Source organism: Anarrhichthys ocellatus, unplaced genomic scaffold (genome assembly GCF_004355925.1).
Source record: "Anarrhichthys ocellatus isolate YVR2014 unplaced genomic scaffold, GSC_Weel_1.0 scaffold18, whole genome shotgun sequence".
Classification (NCBI taxonomy): domain Eukaryota; kingdom Metazoa; phylum Chordata; class Actinopteri; order Perciformes; family Anarhichadidae; genus Anarrhichthys; species Anarrhichthys ocellatus.
Window position 1 is genome coordinate 546,638 of NW_022280048.1, and position 21,237 is coordinate 567,874.

The 21,237-nt window shown below is 41.5% G+C and overlaps 3 protein-coding genes and 1 long non-coding RNA gene across 8 annotated transcripts in view; 2 read left to right on the forward strand and 2 right to left on the reverse strand.

Moving 5' to 3' along the window:
* Positions 1 to 2,025, forward strand: part of LOC116389132 (uncharacterized) — a 6,746-nt gene extending 4,721 nt beyond the window's left edge. For both annotated transcript variants that reach the window (XR_004213097.1, XR_004213098.1), the window contains exon 2: positions 938 to 2,025. This is a non-coding gene — a long non-coding RNA (uncharacterized LOC116389132). The remainder of the gene's footprint in view (positions 1 to 937) is intronic.
* Positions 2,026 to 3,228: 1,203 nt separating this feature from the next.
* LOC116389061 (trafficking regulator of GLUT4 1-like) lies at positions 3,229 to 5,448 on the forward strand. 2 transcript variants are annotated; one of them, XM_031857468.1, is made up of 3 exons: positions 3,229 to 3,890; positions 4,087 to 4,213; positions 4,296 to 5,448. In XM_031857468.1, the coding sequence occupies exons 1-3, from the start codon at positions 3,489 to 3,491 to the stop codon at positions 4,307 to 4,309; spliced, it is 543 nt and encodes a 180-aa protein (XP_031713328.1). In that variant the 5' UTR covers positions 3,229 to 3,488; the 3' UTR covers positions 4,310 to 5,448. The 2 variants fall into 2 exon arrangements, with proteins under 2 accessions (XP_031713328.1, XP_031713327.1); XM_031857467.1 differs by lacking the exon at positions 4,296 to 5,448 and having other exon boundaries at positions 4,087 to 4,283.
* On the reverse strand, positions 4,108 to 15,056 carry LOC116389060 (Golgi SNAP receptor complex member 1-like). Of its 3 annotated transcripts, XM_031857465.1 has the most exons (9): positions 14,980 to 15,056; positions 13,922 to 14,042; positions 13,521 to 13,596; positions 13,076 to 13,183; positions 12,875 to 12,966; positions 10,555 to 10,629; positions 6,268 to 6,297; positions 5,953 to 6,035; positions 4,109 to 5,721 (listed from the first exon to the last, which is right to left on the reverse strand). In XM_031857465.1, exons 1-9 carry the CDS (start codon positions 15,020 to 15,022, stop codon positions 5,597 to 5,599), a joined length of 753 nt encoding a protein of 250 aa, XP_031713325.1. In that variant the 5' UTR covers positions 15,023 to 15,056; the 3' UTR covers positions 4,109 to 5,596. The 3 variants fall into 3 exon arrangements, with proteins under 3 accessions (XP_031713324.1, XP_031713325.1, XP_031713326.1); XM_031857464.1 differs by lacking the exon at positions 14,980 to 15,056 and having other exon boundaries at positions 4,108 to 5,721; positions 13,922 to 14,971; XM_031857466.1 differs by lacking the exons at positions 4,109 to 5,721; positions 14,980 to 15,056 and having other exon boundaries at positions 5,947 to 6,035; positions 6,268 to 6,287; positions 13,922 to 14,971.
* A 2,285-nt stretch (positions 15,057 to 17,341) lies between these two features.
* LOC116388965 (beta-crystallin A1-like) lies at positions 17,342 to 19,326 on the reverse strand. The gene is made up of 6 exons (XM_031857327.1): positions 19,292 to 19,326; positions 18,900 to 18,961; positions 18,628 to 18,746; positions 18,360 to 18,501; positions 18,119 to 18,261; positions 17,342 to 17,977 (listed from the first exon to the last, which is right to left on the reverse strand). Exons 2-6 carry the CDS (start codon positions 18,936 to 18,938, stop codon positions 17,830 to 17,832), a joined length of 591 nt encoding a protein of 196 aa, XP_031713187.1. The 5' UTR covers positions 18,939 to 18,961; positions 19,292 to 19,326; the 3' UTR covers positions 17,342 to 17,829.
* Between the last annotated feature and the right edge of the window lie 1,911 nt (positions 19,327 to 21,237).

Here is a 21,237-nt window from a genome sequence, read left to right on the forward strand (position 1 = left end):
CCCCCCCCCCCCCCCCCCCCTACTGTGCACAGTCCACTGGCCGTGGGACACTCAAATACCTGAGATTATTCTGGTTCTCCTTACTGCAGGAATGTACAGCATGTGTTACTCATCGTCAACCAGATGAAGTGCAGCGTGTCCTGAATATCTCAAGATCACCACAAGATTAAATTCTTTGAAGGCAAGAAAAGCACAGACTTGGTGTGGGCAGATTTGTGTTTTAGCAAACGCTATGATCAACAGTGGAGGAAACAACGGGGGCAGATTTTACCGTGAGGCAAGGTGGGCAACTTCCTGGGGCCCCCAACTAAAAGGGCCTCTAACAGCTATAGATTTATTATATTTAGTTATTAAAAATATTGAATTTTGGGTTGGGGTTAGTCTTAAACTGGCTAATAATTATATATAGATATATAGAGAACAGGTGTAGCTGCAGGTGTTCTCTCTGGGAAACACCAGAACATTCACTCTATTAATTAAGACTTCAAAACGAATAGTCCTCGTGACTTCTGAAAGGATTCATGTCGAGGCTGTCTACTCCTCTTCATCGCCCTCTCACTCACTCGTTTGTAACCATGGTTACTGGGGGGGGGGGGGGGGGCTGTGATTTTGAGCATCATAATAAGAGAATATCTAGTAATATCTTGCTGGCACTGCGTAACGTGCAGAGGCAGAGCTGAGCAGCTGATGCGTGTATCCCTTCTGGTAATCGGAGGCATGATCTTGTGTGCATCTTCCCAGTCGTTCTTGCATATCGGCTCATTTCACCCACTTACTCACAGCTGATCGCACACTCTGTGGCTCGACTGCACCCACTTACTGTACGTGTGTGTGTGTGTGTGTGTGTGTGCCTGGCTGCAGGCCAGCTCATACCCACGCTACCGGAGCAGGAAGTTTAGAGGGGAAGTTAAAACAATCTCTTCTTCTCCTTCTGCAGGAATATGTGAGCCCAAAGCAGCAGATGAAGGAAGGAGAAGGAGTCGCCATTTGGGCCTTTTTAAAGCCGGCCGTCCGTCACTCCAGGCTGTCTGGTTCGAACTCTCACGCTCTCTGGCTGACTCCCAGAGCTCCCTCACACTTGGCCCCAAATAGCTGACACACAGCAGTTCTTCACTGGCAAGCTTTATGTTCCCGTACACATGCTAAAGCTGCCAGCTGAAGAACTGCTCTGGTCAGCCCTGCCCCGGATGACTCAAGAAGAGGAAGCGGATGGGGGTTGCTGAGAAGAAGACTGAGGAAGGAGGTGTTTCTCACGCTCGGTCAGACCGGCCACTGTTTATAATCCTGTTTTAAACAAATGTAAGGTGTATTTTATTTTAGGCAATAGAGAATGTTTTATTTTGTGGTCTTTTTCCTCACAAACACCTGCTTACATGTTGTCATGATGTTTTTGGTTTCTTACAGTAAAGAACAAAATATTTTCTCAGACTTTTTTGTTTTTTTGTTGTGGACAAAACTGCACACTATGAACAATAAAACTCAAACCAGCACTACAGGCTCTCTTGTCCAAAAATAACAGCACACACAAAGAAGCACACAATAGATTTATGCAAGAATGTGTCACACTGATCCCCTTTTAACTTCAAAGTCTCTCATGATCCCATTAAAGGGGAGCAAGAAAGATCAGAGTAAATTGAGATGTTCTTCAAATGTAAAAGTGGCCTCAGATATGCAATAACTTCTGAAAGTGGTGTTTGTTCTCACATGAATTAACAAGTCAGCAAGTTGACATTCAGCCAGGACTGAATGAATCCACTTATATTATTGCATAAAAGATGCGGAACCAGAGGGGGAACATTTTTCTTCAGGGCTTTAATGCATCACTGGCTGCTTCAATGGATTCCTTCACAAACTACCAACTTTCCCAGACTGAGGAAGGACTCATTGGATGTGAAATAGTCTTCATAACTGACCAATATCCACTGCAATGCTCCTTCATTTATTTGGCATCAGCAGCAGGTTAATTGATTAACTGTATTACTGTGTAAGATGAATTGGTTTAATAAAGGAAGCAGTTTATTTCAATCATGTGTCAATTATTCATAAAATAGCCTGATCGGCATATTTGTTCAATTAAATGCTTGTAATTTTCGAGTGCACTGTGCATCCAGCATTTTTGTTTATAGACCTGATTGAGCTTTGTTGGTTTGCGCTGCCAAGAAAGAACAGAGACATCAGGAAACTGAATAGATAATAGTTTGAGTATTTTGTTTACACTGACTATTGGGACAGTACATGGACAAATCAGGGAAATAATCTGAAACTGGGGTGTTACTGCAATTTTTAACCTTCACTTTCGGGGTCTTGGTGTTTTCCCCAAATGCACCACTAGATGGCATGATAATCTGTGCAAAACTAAACTATAACGTGGCTGAGGGCGCCATGTAGTCTTGTGTCCCTGAATGGTGAGGACAATTAAATCAGACTGAATTATGTGGATTAACATGATATAAAATATGTGGTGAAATAATTGAAGTAAAATGGGATAATTATCATTAATGAAATCAGTCTTTGATTGTAAGTGGTGGAATAAGTATTAATATTCTATTTTATTGTCAATATCTATTGTACTTAAAGAACCAATAAATACTTTTACTTAAGATGGGGATCTGAATACTTCCTTCACCACTGATATTTTCCAAAAGGTAATATGTTTGTTATGTCAAATCTTAATCTGCAATAACTAAAGCTGACAAATAATATAGTGGTAATTAAAGTAGTATAAACTGAAATAGGCCTATACACGTAAAGTAAAAGTAGCCTAAATGAATTTAGGTAGTTAACCAATTATTTGTGGTCAAAGAAAGATTAAAGGGGCGAGAACGTGTAATTGGGGCACCTTGTAAAGTTTGAATACCTGCGACCAAAAATAGCAGAATCAGACTTTACAGGTGGACCTCGGTCGGCGTGCGTGTTTTGAGAGGCTTGTGGTTCATGGGGTTCACCTACGCCCTCTACATCCCTCTCTCTCTCTCCGTCACACAACCTGTGTGGTGTCCTACATGCTGATCCAGCTGATGCCCCCGCGCGTAAATGGAAAGCTTTTACGCATCGCGCGTGTTCACTTCAAAATATGTTTAATTGTTGTTTTTGCATTGTCACACGCCTCGCCTGGTGCATAAGTAGGCCTCCGACACTGGGAATGTGCTGTGGAGATGTAAGGGATGCGGTAATACCTCACTACATAATAGAGAAGGGGGGCGGGGGGGTAAAAGGCAAGGAGTGCGTCCGGACGCTCAACGCCAACTAAACGCGAGAGGAACTCAGACATCAATAACATCTCACTCATCAATAAGACATTTTGATGGAGTTGGACTACTTAATTAAATAGGTTGCCTTGAAGGTATTGGACTCCCTGAATTTATAATATATAATCTAATGACCCACAATGGAGAACATCTGAAGCACGACTCTTCAGCATCTCCATCCACAGGAAAGCGGCTCGGTCAGACAGATAACACGACTGGGAGACTTCTTATCTTTCAGTGATGGCTATCAACACGGATGCTGCCTTTGGGAAAAGCGCGCTCGGCGAGAGGGAAGTTTCCAATCCCAGCGACTTCCAGGACACGGAGAAGCTGCTGAGCGCCGCGACCACCGAGCCCACGGGGGAGAGCAACCTCAAACCGTCCGACTCCTTCTCCCTCAACATCAGAGGGAGCGTCCGGTCCCTGGATGCGGACCTGAACGGACACAGATCACCGTTAAAGTCGGGCTCCATCGGGCATCTGGCGACCCAACCCAAATCCTTGTCCCGTCTCAGCTTGGGCCCGCTGCCCTCCACGCGGCCGCCCGGGTCCGTACCGCCGAGTTTCCTCTGGCTCGCCGTGCTGTCCTGTTTCTGCCCCGCCGTGCCGCTCAACATATGTGCTTTGTGGTACGCGAGTGTGGTGAGTGTTACATTTATTTAAAGCTTTGATTGTGTTCATAACAACACAATGCAGACTATTATCAATCCGTCTGTGCTTGAGATGCTTGAGTATATTCTAAATATGGCTGTAAGCTTTTCAAACACTACAGGTGTTTTGCTTCTGCTGCGTTTATAATGAATTGTTGATCACCTCACTCCTTTTCCTTTCCCGTTAGTCGAGGTCTGTTCTTCATACAGGAGATATTGAAGGAGCAAGGAAGTATGGGCGTCTGTCTATGCTGCTCAGCTGTCTGGCGATGCTGCTGGGTGTGGCTGTCATCATCTTCATCGTGTTTACAATAGGTATGAAAGAAACACACACACATCAAACTCATCAATAGTGGAAAGATGTGTAACTTAATGTGTCTTTTTTTCTGATTCTAAGAGACCCAAAAGTGAACTGTGGGATGGGAAGGACTGGCATTTCACTTCTCAAATTTGCACAGAAGAGAGGTGGATGAATGTCGTTTTGAGGATGAAACAGCAAAAAAAGCTGAAGAGACTCTAGTGTACACCGTATTGCTTTTTTTCTGCTATGGACCAAAGAAAAGAAGGAAAGGAAAGAAGTCGCAGGTTGTTTCTCTTTTTCCCGGCAACACTCATTTCCAATAACCCCACAAACTCAGGAAGAAAGGAAGGAAAATGAAGGCTGCACATAGTGTCGGATCGTCAGACAGCACATGCTGAGGAGAAAGTGTAACTAATAGTCCAAACTAAAATGGTACACACCTGCCTGACACACAGACAACTGGACGGCACTGTCATTTGCTTATTATAAAAAAGACATCATTAGATAAGAGGATTTCCTAAAGACGGAAAGAAAAAAAAAAAAAAAAAAGATACATCACTTAAAAAAAACCGACACATATAGTAAGTACGTGATGTGAAGATAAATCAGTAAACCCTCTTGTGGTCAGACAAAAACAAAAGGCATCAGTGCACCTCTATTCTGTAATGCCGCCACTGCCTGCCCTGTTTCTCTTAACATTTGCATCTAAAGTACGGACTGTGGGAAGATGTATATACTGATTTCATACACTGTTTACATCAAGTTTAAAACTCCCGTACGATTATCTGAACAACGCCCTGCTGCAGTCATAGTGATATCTTGCTTTGCGTGCTACCATGATAAACTGATCGGACTCTCCTGAACTGCCTGGATCTCTAAATCTCATTACGTTTACAATATACTGCAAGATATGAATGGGGTCGTTCTCCCTGTATGCACTGCTCTTGGCACTCTGATGTTGATGTTTATACATTTATACTGTATGACTGGTTTACTGTGCCATAGTTCTGCATGTCAGAAATAAACTTGAATGAGCATGACAAACTTGACAGTGAGCTCATCACCTTTATTTTATTAGGCGCCGCCGACACGATATAAAGAAGTGTGACGTCAACAGTTAACAAACTTCACAAAGATTTTTATAAAGAGTGAAACATTAGAATAGGATATAACCAGCAATATACAACACCAAAGATGGAAACTTTATCATAAATCAGAAAATAAATAAACTCTCCAGTCAGTTCAAATCATTTCATTTATGTGACATACATTTCTTTTCAAAATAAAATACTTTCTTCACTCTTTAAACAGTTTTTTAAGGAGAGTAAATTAGAATATTAAGTCTTGAGATACAATGAATATATTTGGTTCTTTTTTTCCTGATGAAAGTAAAGGAATCAGTGGAAAGTGTAGAGCAACAGGAGTATGGTGCAGACGCCGATCACCCCGCCTAGAACTAAAGAGTCCCGCCTCTTGCGCAAATTGATTTTCTGGATGAGACCGTTGATGGCGGGGAAACGATCTGAGGGGAGGAGAGGTGTGGTGAAGGAAAATAATTAAGATCCCAGTCGGCCTCGCCTTCCTTTGCAGTGAGCAGGAGACAGAAAATACATCATCCGAGCTCTAAACACAACCAGGAAGAGGAATAAATAGAGACTCTACTGTCGTACTTACTGTCAGACCAGCTTCAGACACAAAACAACGTAAAGAAGGTGAGGTGAAGAGAAAAGGAGGACGGGTGATTAAAGGATACTGGCCAAAGTTGTGACCCTGGTTTGGATGGACTTCAAGATCCCACGCTGAAATGTGATGTTCTCTTTGGTAGCTATGGCGATGCTAGAGGAAGAAGAAACCATGAAGGATTAGTTGGGGGGAAAAGAGGCATCACATCAAGTTTAATGTTTCAGCTGATGAGCCACAAAGTAGGCTGGTATGACGGTCTGTTTTAATAGGCCTGGATGTGCTGCGTTTGCTTGTGACGTGTGTGTGTGTCTGTCTTTACTCTCACCCTTAAGTGAGGGAGACTAACAGGAGAGAGGAGGAGAGTGAACAGGGCGATAAAGCTTACCTTATTGCGTTGTCAATAAGACTATCTGAGCTGTCGACATGAAAAAGAATAAAAAAAGGAGAGAAAAAGGATAAAATGTCAGAAACCTTAATTCATAGAGCCTTATACAAACAATTACATCAACTAAAATCATTTAAAAAGTACCATAATCTAACATTCATCACTTTTAACAAATAACCTTGTGATATAATGTCAAACACACTGTATATATAAATATAATATATAAATATACATGTCCTGGTCTGAGAGCCAAGAACATAGACAACAGGAGACAAAGAAAGCCGGTGCCATCATACACACAGCTCTTTGGGTGAATTATCATTAGAGGAGCACTTCCTGTGAACGTCAGGATGTGATTGGACGAATCAAACCCTCACCGAAGGAGAAGCCAGTTAATCCCTACAGTACCACTGCTCTCACCACGGATAGAGAGCATGAATCTCAGGACGGTAACCCGACGCCTGTGTTATTAGTTTTATGTGCATATAAGCAGAGCGGACAGAACACGCAGGTTTACATCAGCCGCCATTAGCTGCTGAGATAAGTGACGCACAGAAACATGAAGTGTTCAGTCCAGAGCTGAGCAGTCCCTATCAGGTCAGCAGTGTGCATCCCGAGAGCGAAAATCAATACTGCGCTTTATACTTCCTCCTCATCTATCCGTCCGCCTCTCCCACTATCCATCTACTGCTGTCCTCGGCTTTTTCTCTCTATTCTTTACAGGCGAGGCAGCTTCTTGCTTTTTATTATTCTTTATTAAGTTACTACCCTTTTTCTAGCTGTAACTACTTTCCTACTTCACAAAGTGGTCCGATCACTGGTTTGTAAACCTGGTTTGGCCTACTTGGCTTGACAGGGGACACTGTCGCAACAGTTCAAAGTTTAAAGATACAAAAGTCAATCGGAAATGCATTTCATGAGCTGCAGATGTCTACCTGTCTGAGCGTGACGGTCGGCTGAAACATATGTATGTACAGCTGTAGTTAAATACAAAGATCACAGAGAAATATCTGAACGACGGTGTTCATCCACTGCAGATTCTCTCTTAAACAACATCGACTCTTCACAAAAATAAAACAGCAAGTGAGGCAGAAACACAACTGGCAGACATCTGTGCTGCTGGCTTTGAAAACAGGACGAGCTGCAGGCTGGACCTGGAGCAGCACGACGGTCCGTGCCACAGACGGATCCTTTTAAGGGAAGCACTTCTGGTTAGTTGCGGCTGAGAGGCCGAACAACAGTCAGTTATGCCAGAGAGCTAATGGTTCACTGTGAAACGCATCAGGACTGCCCGTTGCTACGCTAAAACCACATGGCCACACATATAATTGTACTCGTGAATTTCTGACTTTTAAAAATCAAATGGTGCGAAGAGAACATGATAATAATACATTACTATTCCTGCCGCAAAGCTACTGACAAAAATATCAAATATCCACAACGTTCAAACCACAGAACTCAATCTCACTTTTCAAATAAATCCCTAGAAATTAATTTTCTGGCGGCGCCATGATGAGGTGGTTTTACTATTGACGATGTGTTGCTGTAACTCTTTTGAACAAACTCTCTCCCCCATTTTAGATTCTGTGGCTATGAGGTCATAATCTGGATCAATAAATGATCTCGTGAAATACAGACCAGAATCAGACATCTCAGACTAAATGTGTCTCTAACTCCGCTTCATGTCCGAGTCGACTGCTCCGTCTCCATTGAGTTTGTTTGTTTACACTGACATGTTACACATTAAGCTGCTGCTGTGATAATGCAGAACAGTCCAACGTCAAAAACATTACAGCCAGACAGTAACAGCAGAGAGTCACAGCTGCAGAGTGCTGCCATGGGATTAAACAATGCAGTTTTATTCGTCTTTATAGGTTCATCTGTCTGCATTTCAGCACAACCAGTGTCTTACAACCCCGGCAACAACGGAAACATTTCCATCAGTTGCAACGAAGGGAAGACGGGCGCTGAGAAGGAGTACAACGTCAGAGGTAAGTTTAACTCAGCATCTTTATCCGAGTGCAACTGTAACTTCCAGTGGGATCGTCCTCTCTGAGGTCTTCTTCGCTACAGGACGTACTGCAGAAAATGTCTCTCTGGGTGACATCAGCGACATTCATGTTTCTGGAACAAACCGCGGATGCATCGGAGGGAGGAACGACTACACTGTGACAGGTGGGAGCTAATCATGGTCAGAGATCATTACAGGACATATCGATGTGAGCATGATTAACTGTTTCCAATCGCTCGCATTTCTGGTATTTCAATAGGAGGAATCGCAGCCAAGTCCAATATCGGTAATATCCATAATGTTAGTGTTGGTAAGAACTCAGGATCCATTGGTTCAGGGAACCGTATCAACATCAGCTGAGGTAAGAGCACAGCTTTATTGGCCACACAGACAGTATTGAATGTGTGGTAATATGTTCTGTTCATCCATCAGATTAGTTTATAATCCAAGTTTTTTTATTCTATCTTCTCTCCCTTCTTTCTCCACTGCTCAGATCATGAACCACTCAGCTGAAAACTATGTCTTGTGATGGAAATCTTACAACGAAAGCATAACAAATGACAAATTCACGCTTTGAAATCAGATTTGAGATGCATCAGCTTTAATTTGAAAGAAATGAAAATTATAATAAAGTCAATATGGCACATGAAACTGTCCTTGCTTTGTTTTTGTTAAAGGAAACAACTGTTTCTCTTCATTTACAGCTGAGCACTGGGAACATGGGAAATTATTAGAAGTCTGATTAATCAAAACATCAGACAACTGATCAACCAACTGAAAATTCCCTGTTTCATGAGGATGTAAAGCAACTACAGCACTACTGGCCTCAGATGGTCCAACCCACCATCTCAATGTAGCAATGAGGATCCTGTGATCGACTGATTCAGAGGCTGAAATACAATCCAACAAAACCGGAAAGGAGATTGATGAGACCGCTTGAACAAGGATGTCATTCTGCACTACATCTGTGAGAACAGCCAGGTTGAAATGTCTTTCAATGAAATTGTGTACAGACATTCATGCTCCCCAGAGGATGGGATACAGACATTCATGCTCCCCAGAGGATGAAGTCCACTGACTTTGGTGATCCCCCTGACTTTTTATTTAGCCCCACCATCATGTCAACATTTTAATTTGTCCAGTACTTTATGTTTAGTGCCAATTATGAAATGTTAGCGTGTGTGAACATGATAAACATTATAGCTACTAAACATGACGTCATTATGAGCATGTTTACAGGCTAACATTAGTGTTTAGCTCAGTGCTAGCAAGGCTCACAGTCATGTTGTTATCGGTCTAAAATGATTGTAGTGTTGGATGCAAATCACATGGATTTAAGCAGCAACGACACATTCTCCATTAAGGAGTTCTTGTAAAAGCTTTATTGAACTATTTTGATCAGTTTAATCTCTTACAAACAACTTTATAGCATCTACTAATTAGAAGGTAACATGGTGTGAAAATGTTGTTTTTTATACAAGTATAATAATTGTGACTACGGTAAACACGTAGGTACTGCATACATTTACTAAGAACATCTCTGGTATTGTCATTAATGTTTGTCAGGTGCTCTCTGCAGAATGAGCTTGACTTCTTAACACCAATGGTGAGTGTTTCTGAATAGCTTGTGTAAAATAAGGAATATCCGATTTGGTAGGTTGTCCAGCTGTTATTAGAGACACATTTAATCAACATTCAGGTCAATATAAGTCGGACTCTGTATTGGCAAGTAAAGGACTCGGATCCGGGCTCAAAAAAATTAATCGGGACATCTCTTTTAAAACATTTGGTTCTCTTCTTTTTTCCTCTTTTCGTTTTGACAACTAAATTGCTAAACGGTTCCACAACACATTGAGAACATTGCTGTTTGAAACCTTTTTCCTCACCACATCTCCTGTTTGACTTCTGCTCTTTCATTTTCTGTGTTTGTTTATCTTCCTCTACTTGAGTGCAGTCATGAGAAAGTGCTTGAGAAGCATATTATAAAGCCACAAGGTAACGTGACTAACACCACGTCAAGTAAACGATTAACATGCATACAGTATGTGCATGTACACATGACCACACACTAACACTAGAGCACATACAGTAACACCACACTGCCCACTCACTCCCTTCCTCAACTACTCTCACATGCTAGTTTTGGAAGAAAGGCTACATTGGTTAGAACTGAATTCACTAGTGCACTAAATATTCAATAAGGGGGGTTTTGGCTGTAGCCCTCGGCCTTCTGTACCTGTGGTTCCAAGTGACATGTTTTATAATACATCTCTTACTTTCTGAGATGTTCATGTTCCTTCAGGATGAGCTCAGTCCTTCTGTTGTTCACTCCTGCGCTGCTCTTGTAGGACCTGAGTAAGAAAAACGGAAGAGAGAAAAGCATTAAATGATGGGGAATTGGATTGACAAATAGCAATAAGATGCAGCAAATTAAACACTTTTTTGGGGGACATTTTTGCCTTTATTTGACAGAGACAGTAGAGAGCCAGACAAGCAATGAGGGGTGAGAGAGAGAGAGAGAGAGCGAGAGCGAGAGCGAGCGAGGTACGACACGCAACAAAGGCCCCGACCAGATTTGAACTGGGCGCGCGTCTTTTGCACTAGGCCACCAGACGCCCTAATGAAGAAAAATGTATATAACATGACTAAGAGTCTACAGCCATGCTAGCGGGTCTGTGAGGCCGTATTCAGATATGCAGATGTGAAGCAGGTATATTTACCATGTTCACCATCTTAGATTAGCATGCTAACATGTGCTAATTAGCATTTACCCCAAAGTACGGCTGAGGCTGATGGGAATGTCATTTGTTTTGTATTTGGTCAACAAAGTATGAGACAAACTGACATTTTGGCCGAACAACGGTGCTAGATGAAAAGTTAAGAGATCACCGAAGCTATAACAATTCATCCTCAGGGAAATGTGAATGTGCCAAGTAACACATTCTGGCCAAATGTATTTGTTTGGGCGACATCTGGCTCCATTTGGTGGTGCTTTATAAAAACCTAAAGCAACACATTACCCTTTAAGCAGCTTTGCAATTGGGGAACAGAAGGAATCGGCACCGAAAACAAGTTTCTCGCCAGTCTTTAGTCTGAAAGGGTAATTCACTCCCTCCTATTAACTGATGCCTGGATGCTGATTATGTACTTCCTGCGTTAAGGCTTTTAAGTGATTAGCTCTGCTTAACCCACAACTCTGTGCTCCATCTCTTATTTATACCGTCCCCTCCCTATTTGGGCTGATCATCAATTCATCAGCCATTATCTCGCCCCTTCACTGTTCCTCCATATCTCTCACCTCTATGAGAATAATTAAAATGGACTGTAATCAGTCAACATCAGATCAGGACAATGTCTCTCTCTTCCTCTCTGTTTCTCGCTCTCTTCCTCTCTGTTTCTCTCTCTCTTCCTCTCTGTCTGACAGTCTTGCTCTCCCTCTCCTCCCCTGATGAAGCATTTCTCTGTATCAGTCAGGCCAGACGTAACCACTCTCCCTCAGTTTGGGCTGAATGAAAGCCTTGCGGTTTGATTTACTGCAGAAGGCACTTAGGAAAGAGATCCCCAGAGAAAGAGAGAGAGATGCATACACAGATAGAGAGATACAGGAGATACAGACAAAGCGAGAGAGAGAGAGGGGGGGAGGGAGAGAGAGGGCGGGCGATCGGCTAATAACAGGAGGTGCCTCTTATTAGCCGATGAAACATGATGGAGGGAATGGAGATTATCAAAGGGTGGGGGAATTCAGCAACAAGCTGGACATTTCTGCCTCCTCCTGGTTAAATATAACATAGCAAAAATCCACAGAGGAGGAGGGGAATGGAAAAAAGGAAAGAAGGAAAAGAAGGGTAGGAAAGATGAAAATTTAAAACATAGTAGCGAAAAACCAGGGTTGGAAGGACCTGAGGATGGAAAGATTGACTGTGCCAACATGAAGCAGACTTAAGAGAGTACTCCATCCAGGGATTTAGTGTTGTACTTCCATAAAGTTGGGAGGCTTACGAGAGTAAGATGGTCAAGAATCGGTCAAAATGAATGCAATGACTACCCCACTAAAAGATAAAAAAATATATATATTTTCATCAACTTTTTTTTTGTCTGAATCATATTTGGTGGAGCTTTTCGAAGGCCTCAATAGAATTCATAATTTTAAGCAGCATATGCATTTAGAGCTAAACACAGCAGTCGATTGACACGTGATGATACATTTGACCAGATCTAAATATCACTGCATCCTTATCACTCACTTTGAGAATAAGAGTGGATTCAAACGTTTACAATCAGTCTACAGGAGAGTCCCAAGCATACAGGTAATAATGTTAATATAAAAACAAGATTGAGGTTAGGAAAATAAAATTAAAGTGCACATTTCAACAAAGCAGTATTGGGGAAACTACTTCACATCAATACCCAGTCAGTGACATTAGGAGAGGCTCAGCCAATCTTTCATCAACAGTTCCTATCTATAAACACACAGATGTCCTACACAAGACTTGCAAACCGCAATGTTGTGGCTAAACGGAGAACACCATGATTATATTGTATTTACTAACATTATACAATATATTCTATTGTCAAGAGATGTATTAAGGTGCTTACTCAATGTCTCTGTGAACAGAGCCTAGCAGATCCTCTCGCTCTCGCAGGCTGAAGAAGTTGCTTTTGGTTTTATGGAACTCAAGAGTATAGTCCTATGGGAAAAACAAAAGACAAAAAAAGATAAAATGTATGACAATTTCACAAAAGTTTCTTCTTAAACTCACAGGTGGAGCTGGAACACTTTTAAGTACTTGTATGTACCTGTAAGATGTCTCTGTGTCTCTGTAAGGTGTGCATCAACGCTGCGTTATGCGATGAAGCCCCCGGAGTGTTCGTGTATTCTGCCATCTTGTCATTGACTGCAGTAAGCTGCAAAAAAACAAGATAAAATGCAAACAAGTAGCCATAAAAACAATGATTTTTGGGGGGGGTAAGAGATCTTAAAACCACTTAGTCTAGTCAGACTACAGTCAAATGAATTTCAAAGTGAACGTGAATGTATTACAATAAGCATAAAACACAGGAGCTTTGGTTGGCTGCTCACTTCTTTTTTTTTTCTATTGCAGAACATTTATTATAAACAAATTCGACATCACATCAATTCCATCCCCTGGGCTTGAGGCCGCAACAGCTGTTTGTGAAGAGGACCCTAACACCCCTTCAACTATGACTGTTAGTGACCACATGTGTGTGATATTGGACTTACACCGGCCAACAGCTGCTCCAGCTCAGTGGTCATGGCCACGAGCATGTTGTCGTGAGATGAGCCGACAGAATCAGACCTGATTTAAGAATGAGAGGGAAAGGATGCTGAAGTTCAAGCTCATTTTCTTTTGTCCTTTAAAATATATAAAAAACAGTTGTGCAGTGTACAGACTGAAACAGCACAATTAAAGAGGAAAATGATAACGAATGATATTGCTAATCGTTAAAAACAGTAAACATCATTACTTAAACATTGTGCAACATCAGTTATTCTGTCGAAATGTAAAAACAATGCGTTGTTAAATACAAAACCATGTGTTTGGTAGTGAAAATGAGGTTCTAAGTTCTATATCCCAGGTCAGCCAAAGTAAGAGTTGTTTAAATGAAGCATGGCCGGCTGACCTGCTGTCTCTCGTCCGCTGGTCCCGGCTGCTGCTGCTGCTGTAGCTGGTGCAGAGCTTACTGAAGGAGACCAGCTTGAGGTCCAGCTCATTTTCCAGCTGTCGGGCCTGTTTACGCAAATCTGAGTGAGGAGACCGAGGAACAAGAAGAAGAAGAAAAGAGTAAGGCATGAAGGCAACGAGGAGACAAGATAGAAGGCATCCTATAGGCACCATAAACAAAATCACTCCACACAGCAGACAGATGCTGAGGCTTGACGTTGACACTGTTGGTATTTGGTTTGCAGGGCCATAAGGTGTATGAACAAGGAATGGCATGTGTTTTTAAGATGGCAAACAATACATGGGCTTGAGTATTTGACCCAGAAATGAATTTACAGCATTGGGGCCACAATGCTGTAGTCAAAGGGACACTCTCACTTTTCAGTAAAGGTGTTGAACTTATTAAAACTATTTTAGAAACTATAAAACAAAGGATTGAATCTTCACTCATTTACCTTGCTTTGCAGGAGGATTAACGCTCCAGCTCGTGTGACAGTCCCCCAATTAGAACATGAAAGCAGTGGTGAACAGTGTTTTTTTTAATGAGTTAATAGATTTAATGATCAAAAACGAATGACAACAGATGCAAACATCTCTGCTGGGTTAAAGATCAAGAAGTAAAAACAAAACAATGACTTGAAAGTTCACATTGTTTGTTTTTCTACTGTTAACACTTAACTTTTTCATGTAAACAGGTAGCAGAGAGTCAAACTGTCAACTAAAGTTAAACAAACTGAACAGTTTAACTCAGCTAAAAGGAGAAGCTACACTTAAGATCGCAGTGTGATTGTTGATTATTGACAACGGCTAATAGCGTTAACTTTTTAAGTTCGACGTCCAACATGCTAACATGTTAGCTTGTAATCAGCTACATATATCTTTATATCAGCGGTGATATAAAGACGGTTACGTAACGTCTCACAGAACATATTTAACGCTTTTAATTTAAATCGGTGAAGAACAATAAAAGATGGACACACGGACAGTTTTAAATCAGATGCTGGAACAATAATTTACCTTCCCAATAGTTGCTGCTGGTTGCCATGTTTGTTGTTGACATGTCATCATCGGCCGTGAAGAAGAAACAACTGTCGCAAATTCTCCTCTTCTTCTTCTTCTTCTTCTTCTTCTTCTTCTTCTTCTTCTTCTTCTTCTTCTTCTTCTTCTTCTTCTTCTTTTGTTTTTAATGGCGGTTGGCAAACAACTTTTAGGTGCATTATCGCCACCCACTAATCTGGAGTGTGGACTAAGGAAAGTAATTATCTAATACAAAAACCAAACAAACAAACACAAAATAAAATAAAACAAAATAAAATAAAATAAATAGAATTCTCAAATTCTATTCACTAGTCTTGTTGACTCTAAAAACTCCAAAAGAGGCTTCCAACACTCTTCACCAAAGCTTTCATTTAATATATCAGTTATATTCTCCTCTCCCACCTCTCTTAGACCACTTTTTAATACTTCTCTCTCTGCCTCGTACCTCTGACATGACACTAAAATATGGTCCACAGTTTCCTCTTCATCACAAAATCCACACATTCCATTATTATGTTTTCCAATAATACAGAGGGAACTGTTAAGACCAGTATGTCCATTCCATTCCTTAATCTTGTCATTACCCTCTCCTCTTTTCTATTTCGTCCACTAGGCCCTGCACTCCCACCCAATGGTTTATTTTTAAACAGATATCGACCTTTGCTCCCTTTATTCCATTCAATCTGCCATATCTTTTTGATTTGTCCCTTAATCACCACTTTAGCTTCTGATTTACTTATATTCAATTTAACAATATTTCTCCCACTCTTCAAAGCCTTTTTTGCTGCTTTATCTGCCTTCTCGTTGCCATCGACTCCAACATGAGCAGGGACCCACACAAATTTAACCGCTATCTGCATTTGATGGATTCAGAATAGTGCTTGTAGTACTTCATACAGTAAATCCTCTCTGCATCTGGAGTGGCTCAATTTCAAACTCGTCAGTGCTGCACATGAATCTGATGCAATCACCACTCTCTCTGGCCTGACGTCCTCTACCCACTGCAAGGCAATAACTATGCCCATCATCTCACATATGCAAACACCGACAAGTCATCACTCAGTCTCTTCCCACACTCATACTGGAATTCTGGTATTACTGCTGCTGCTGCTGTTCTACCATTATTGGGGTCTTTTGATCCATCTGTATACATTTGTATATAATTGTGATAATTCCTCCTGATGTATGACTTGAATATCCCACAGTTTACCCCACATTCATCTCTCATTACTTCAAGGAGGCCCAGATCAACTTCAGGCTGTGGCAGTAACCAAGGAGGAATAGCTGGCAGAACCACAGCTCGCAAATTCTCATTCGAGTCACACAGCGTCCCACGGATGTGTAAAGAGAACAGCGTTCTCTGGTGGTTTCTGGCCGCAAGCGTACTACTTAAAGAACCAAATCAATCGAGGATGCCCACTCATTATTATCCCGAGGGTTAGGATGTGAAACACGATAGCAGAGGCCTAATGGGCTCATTGCTTAATGATTGAAACACACTCATCGCAGGACAAACGGTTGGGAATTGTTTTCCCAGAGGTAGCTCCATGATGGTGACTGTTCTTTTACTTGAGCAGCAGAAATACATATAAATAAAACACTCCATTACACATTTCACAGTTGTGAGAGATCAGAAGTATTGTCAGTATAAGCTAATATGAGACTGCGCCTGCTCAGGTGTTATGTACACAGCAAAGAGGCTTTTTTCTGGGTCTTATCCAGTAGTTGGGATGTGAGGCAGTCTGAGACTTGTATACATTTCCCAAATTATATACAGACGTGGCTCACAACAGGACTCATTTTAATCTATTTTAGTTTTTGTGTAGCCTATTTGTCAATCTTAGTTTTTTCCCCTTAAATAGTTTCTGACTTTTAAACTGAACCGTTTATTAATTTTAAACTTTTAGTTTAGGTGCTTTAGTATGCAGTACACACAGTGCAGGTCAAACCTACCCAAATACAGTTTGTGTGGGGATTTATACCCTTAATGTTTTTTTAATTAATATTTTTATGGCTGCAGCATTGAATCAAATGGGAATGTTGCAGATGTCTTTTCAATATTGTTTCAATTTATTTCCCCAAAATTCAGCCTGCCATATTGCCATACTTTGAGACCTTAATTAAAATCAAGTTCTGTGTATTTGGATAACCCCATGATGAGTTCAGTGGGGTTCAAAGAGATTAAATCTCACTCATACCTTGACTTTTAGTCCATGCGATTCACCTTTAAGTTCATGTTTCATGAGTTGATTAGTCTTTGAGCTTTGCTGCTCAGCAGTGGTGTCAAAGTGTCAGTATAGAAAGAAAGACACAGATGTGATTGAGGTACATGTCACTCGTATTGTAAATCTCTCTGTTTCTTTGCTCGTTCTCTTTATTCATCATCACAGGCAGTCATGGAAATCACAGTATCACAGCAAGACTGGTGATCGTGTTGATGTGGAAGACAATGACGATGATGATGATGACGCCATCAATGGTGGAGATGAAAAAGAGGAAATACATTGAGGTGTTTTCACCGTTCTGCAGCCAACCCCAGCAGATGAGGCCTCTCTTTCACACTGATTCAGCTTTTTCTCTCATTTCTGTCATTCCTTTTTTTCTGTCTTTCTTACATCATTCCTTTCTTTTGGGATGTTTCTTTAAAAAATGCAAAAGTGCTGTGAACAACTGACACCAGTGAGCACCTGAAGTCCAGCTCGGGATCCTGCTTTGATTTGCTGGACCGGGAGATGGCGGTTTGGTGGGAGAGGAGGAAGAGAAGGAGGAAATGAGGTGCAGGAGGAAGGAGAGGAGGAGATACGAAAGTGTGATGGAAGCGTTCCCCTCTCAGTGCTGGATCCTCCTGATGGACTGAATCTGGGGAGTCTGGGAGTGGGACCCAAACTCACGGTAACACTTGAACTCTCCTCCGCGACAGTCACACTCCATGATGTACTGGTAGCCACGGTAGCCAGGGTACTGGTAGCACACAAAGCTGCAGAAATAAACAAAAACATGCTCATTAAGTGCATACATCTAAATAATCATTGTTAAAATAGTTATGTAAGTATAGCTGAAGGTGCTCAAAGCAGGTGTGTGTGGAGCTTCACAGCAAACATTGTGGTGATGGACTTACGCTCCACTCTGAATGTGCATGGATTCAACCTCGTTGTTCATCCAGCCCATGGCCTGCAGAGAGGGGTAGTCATCGCTCAGCTCGAACTGACGACCCGTCATGTTCTCCTTCTCAAAGATGGTCATGCGGGAGTCTTTGTGGTTCTATACAAACAAGGAGAGCAGCAGGTTTAGCACGACCTGAGATGAGGCTTAGCCTAAAGTGAAATACGGGCCGTCTCTGTGCTGTATGTTAAACCTACAGCACAACAGATGGGCCTGAAGGAGATCATCCTCTCAATGCGGTAGGAGTTGCTGCCACTGTAGGCCTCAAAGCGAGGGTAGTCTCCCTTCTCCAGGACAAACTGCTGGCCGCAGAAGCTAGAGTGCTCAAAGCCCACCCAGCTGCAAGTAGAGAGGGAAAATAATAATGTCACAATCCAAGGAAATATAAAATCAGCACACTTTCAGAATCCATTTTGTTTTTTGAATCAGCTCTAGCAACTAAAAAAATGCTTGGTGGGTACGTACGCGCCACACTCGATCTTCAGGGAGCGGATGTTCTCCATCCCACACTCCATGATGTTCTGGCAGCTGGCGGTGAACTCCATACGCCTGCCCTGGAAGTGCTCCTGATCGTACACGGTGATCTGTAAAACACAGAAGACAACGAAAACGGATGAATGAAGGTGAGTCGAACGAATTAGCCCCCAAACAATACATAACAATTGAAACTTGATCATGCATTGGAACCCCTGTGCTCATGGGTAATGGAGTTTTAAAAGTGTACACCAAACGCTTACCTTCCAAGGGCCCATGGGCATGGGATTTGTCTGAGCCATTTTGTTTTGTTTTTCAGTAGTATCTGCGGGGAAAAACATGTTAAAAAGACAACCCTGCACAATAAATAACAGTCTATTGCTCATCCTGTCTGCTACTTGTACCTCACTGTATAATGTCTAGCGCAATTAACTCCCAGGTTTCTCACACAGACTACAGAATCAAGCCTCCTCCTTTCCTTGATTTGTTTAAAAAATGATTCCCTTATTTGCAGTAAAGGTGAAGCCACTATGTCTTCCTTGCAACCAATTAAGACTCCCCATTATTATTAGCTGATAAAGTGCATTAGAGAGCCTTACTACATCATGTCCATAGATTGGGAAACTGTATTGTATTGTTAAGTGGTTTGACCTACCCAAACTGGTGAACTGTGTGTCGCAGGGTTCCACTGAACGGTCTGCAGAGACGATGTGTGTGGGGGCATTTATACACCCATGGGTGAGGGGGGCGGGGGGGGGGGGAGGCACGCCTGGACTCAGTCAGCACTTTGCTTTGGCCTCAATTGTTTTGTTGTGTGAGCCACAGAGGGGTTAACACGCAGACACACAGGGATTCATGCAAACACAAAGAGGGCACGCACGTATACTGCTATGTGGTAAATATATATGTCGGGGGAAAAACAGAGTCGTTTTCTTCACCAGTATGTATATATATATATATATATATATATATATATATATAGAAATAAATATATATGTGTTTTGAATTATTTTGGATTCAATCTTGACTAAATGTCCAAGTTTCTTTTCATCATAATTTACACTCATTGTATGTCTTGTGATTTATCAAATGAAGAAATTACACTATTTATTGTCTTTTGTCGTTATATTAATGTCAGTAGAAAGAGGTCAATTCTTCAAAAGCCACTTTTCAGTCAAACTTGGAATGAATTGCACGCCAGTTTTTGCAAAAACTCCAAATAAGAGCATGTATTCTATACTAATCAATCAGTAGTCATAGTCAAATCTTTAAATTACTAGATAATTACATGGATTCAACCAATCACATGCTTGACACGTTGGATACTATCAGGAATTTAAAAAATGATCAGTCTTTAATTAAAATATTTGAACTCATATTATTTACTCATTCTTTACTGTGTAGTACATAGGGGTTGTTTTTGTATCTGTTTTTTATTTTATGAAGTTTGTCTCAGCACCCACAACTCTGACTGACTTCCACAGTGTCCCTACTCATTATTACATGTGCAGTGTATCATCATGTTGTTTGTAAAGACTCAGAGCAATTGTTTGTCTCCCCCCTGTGTTGACTCCTTTGAAAATGTTTTAAAACATTAAAGGTAATCTAATTTCCTGAAACTTGAATATCAAGTTTCAGGACTGCTGGAAAAAACGGATCAATGACATTAACACAGGATTTGAAACAGGAAGCTGGTGGCCGTGTTGGAAATCTAATCAAGCTCTTTTATGGACAATAACAAAGCAATCCATGTTGGGGGGGAAAGAGGGACAAGTTAGTTGGCAACAGAGTCAAAGCTGAGTAGAGTTTGAACTAAAATGGCAGTAGTCCATCATCAGAGTCTGATGTTCAGAGATATAATCTTTTATCTGTACCTGTTGCTATTTTTGGCAAACCTGCCCGAGGGAATAAATCAACAATGATGGTTAGCAGGGGGCAACGGCACCGACTGAAAGATCTCATTGGCAAGAGTGGCAGCAGGAACACAGGGCAAATGTTGAGTATAGTTGGGATGTATGAAAGAAGTCAAGCTGTTAGTAACTTGTCAGACTGCTGATTGATCTGTACCATGCAATCCTCCCATCAAGCCAATCACACAAGCTTCTTTTAATCACACTTTTGTGGAAGCTTTTTTAGAGCAATGCGTAGCTGCTTATTTAATTTATTCCAAACAGCTGAATCAAAAGCTGTGTATTTTACTGCATCATTTGTTGTGTCATTAAAGTAGTAAAGCGTAGAGCACACAAAACAGAGAGAGCAGCTGATGGGTACACCCTCGGCTCTCTTAGCTACACTGGACAATAAACATTTAGGAGTGGCTTACCGAGGTCAGCACATTACCCAGACTCTCTGTCTGTGTGTGAGTGTGTGTGTGTGTGTGTGTGTGTGTGTGTGTGTGTGTCTGTCCATATCATTATGTGATTGTGTCTACAGCACAGAGAGAGAGAGATACATGTGGACGTAATAATATCACAATAAGAATATTTTTTGTGTGCACAATCCTGATCAAAGTGGATCTGTTGAGATCAGAATGTGAGTCGGGATATTGTATGTTTGTGTGTGTGTGTGTGTGTGTGTGTGTGTGTGTGTGTGTGTCATAAA

Coding starts and splice junctions, on each gene's coding strand:
- LOC116388965 (XM_031857327.1), bottom strand. CDS start 18,938: ATGGCTCAGACAAATCCCATGCCCATGGGCCCTTGGAAG. Junction 18,747..18,899: donor TGCCCATGGGCCCTTGGAAG/GTAAGCGTTTGG, acceptor TGTGTTTTACAG/ATCACCGTGTACGATCAGGA. Junction 17,978..18,118: donor ATGCACATTCAGAGTGGAGC/GTAAGTCCATCA, acceptor TTATTTCTGCAG/CTTTGTGTGCTACCAGTACC.
- LOC116389060 (XM_031857464.1), bottom strand. CDS start 14,238: ATGCCATTCCTTGTTCATACACCTTATGGCCCTGCAAACCAAATACCA. Junction 12,967..13,075: donor GACACAGAGACATCTTACAG/GTACATACAAGT, acceptor TTTTTCCCATAG/GACTATACTCTTGAGTTCCA. Junction 6,036..6,267: donor CTTATTGACAACGCAATAAG/GTAAGCTTTATC, acceptor TTCTTCCTCTAG/CATCGCCATAGCTACCAAAG.
- LOC116389061 (XM_031857467.1), top strand. CDS start 3,489: ATGGCTATCAACACGGATGCTGCCTTTGGGAAAAGCGCGCTCGGCGAG. Junction 3,891..4,086: donor CTTTGTGGTACGCGAGTGTG/GTGAGTGTTACA, acceptor CTTTCCCGTTAG/TCGAGGTCTGTTCTTCATAC.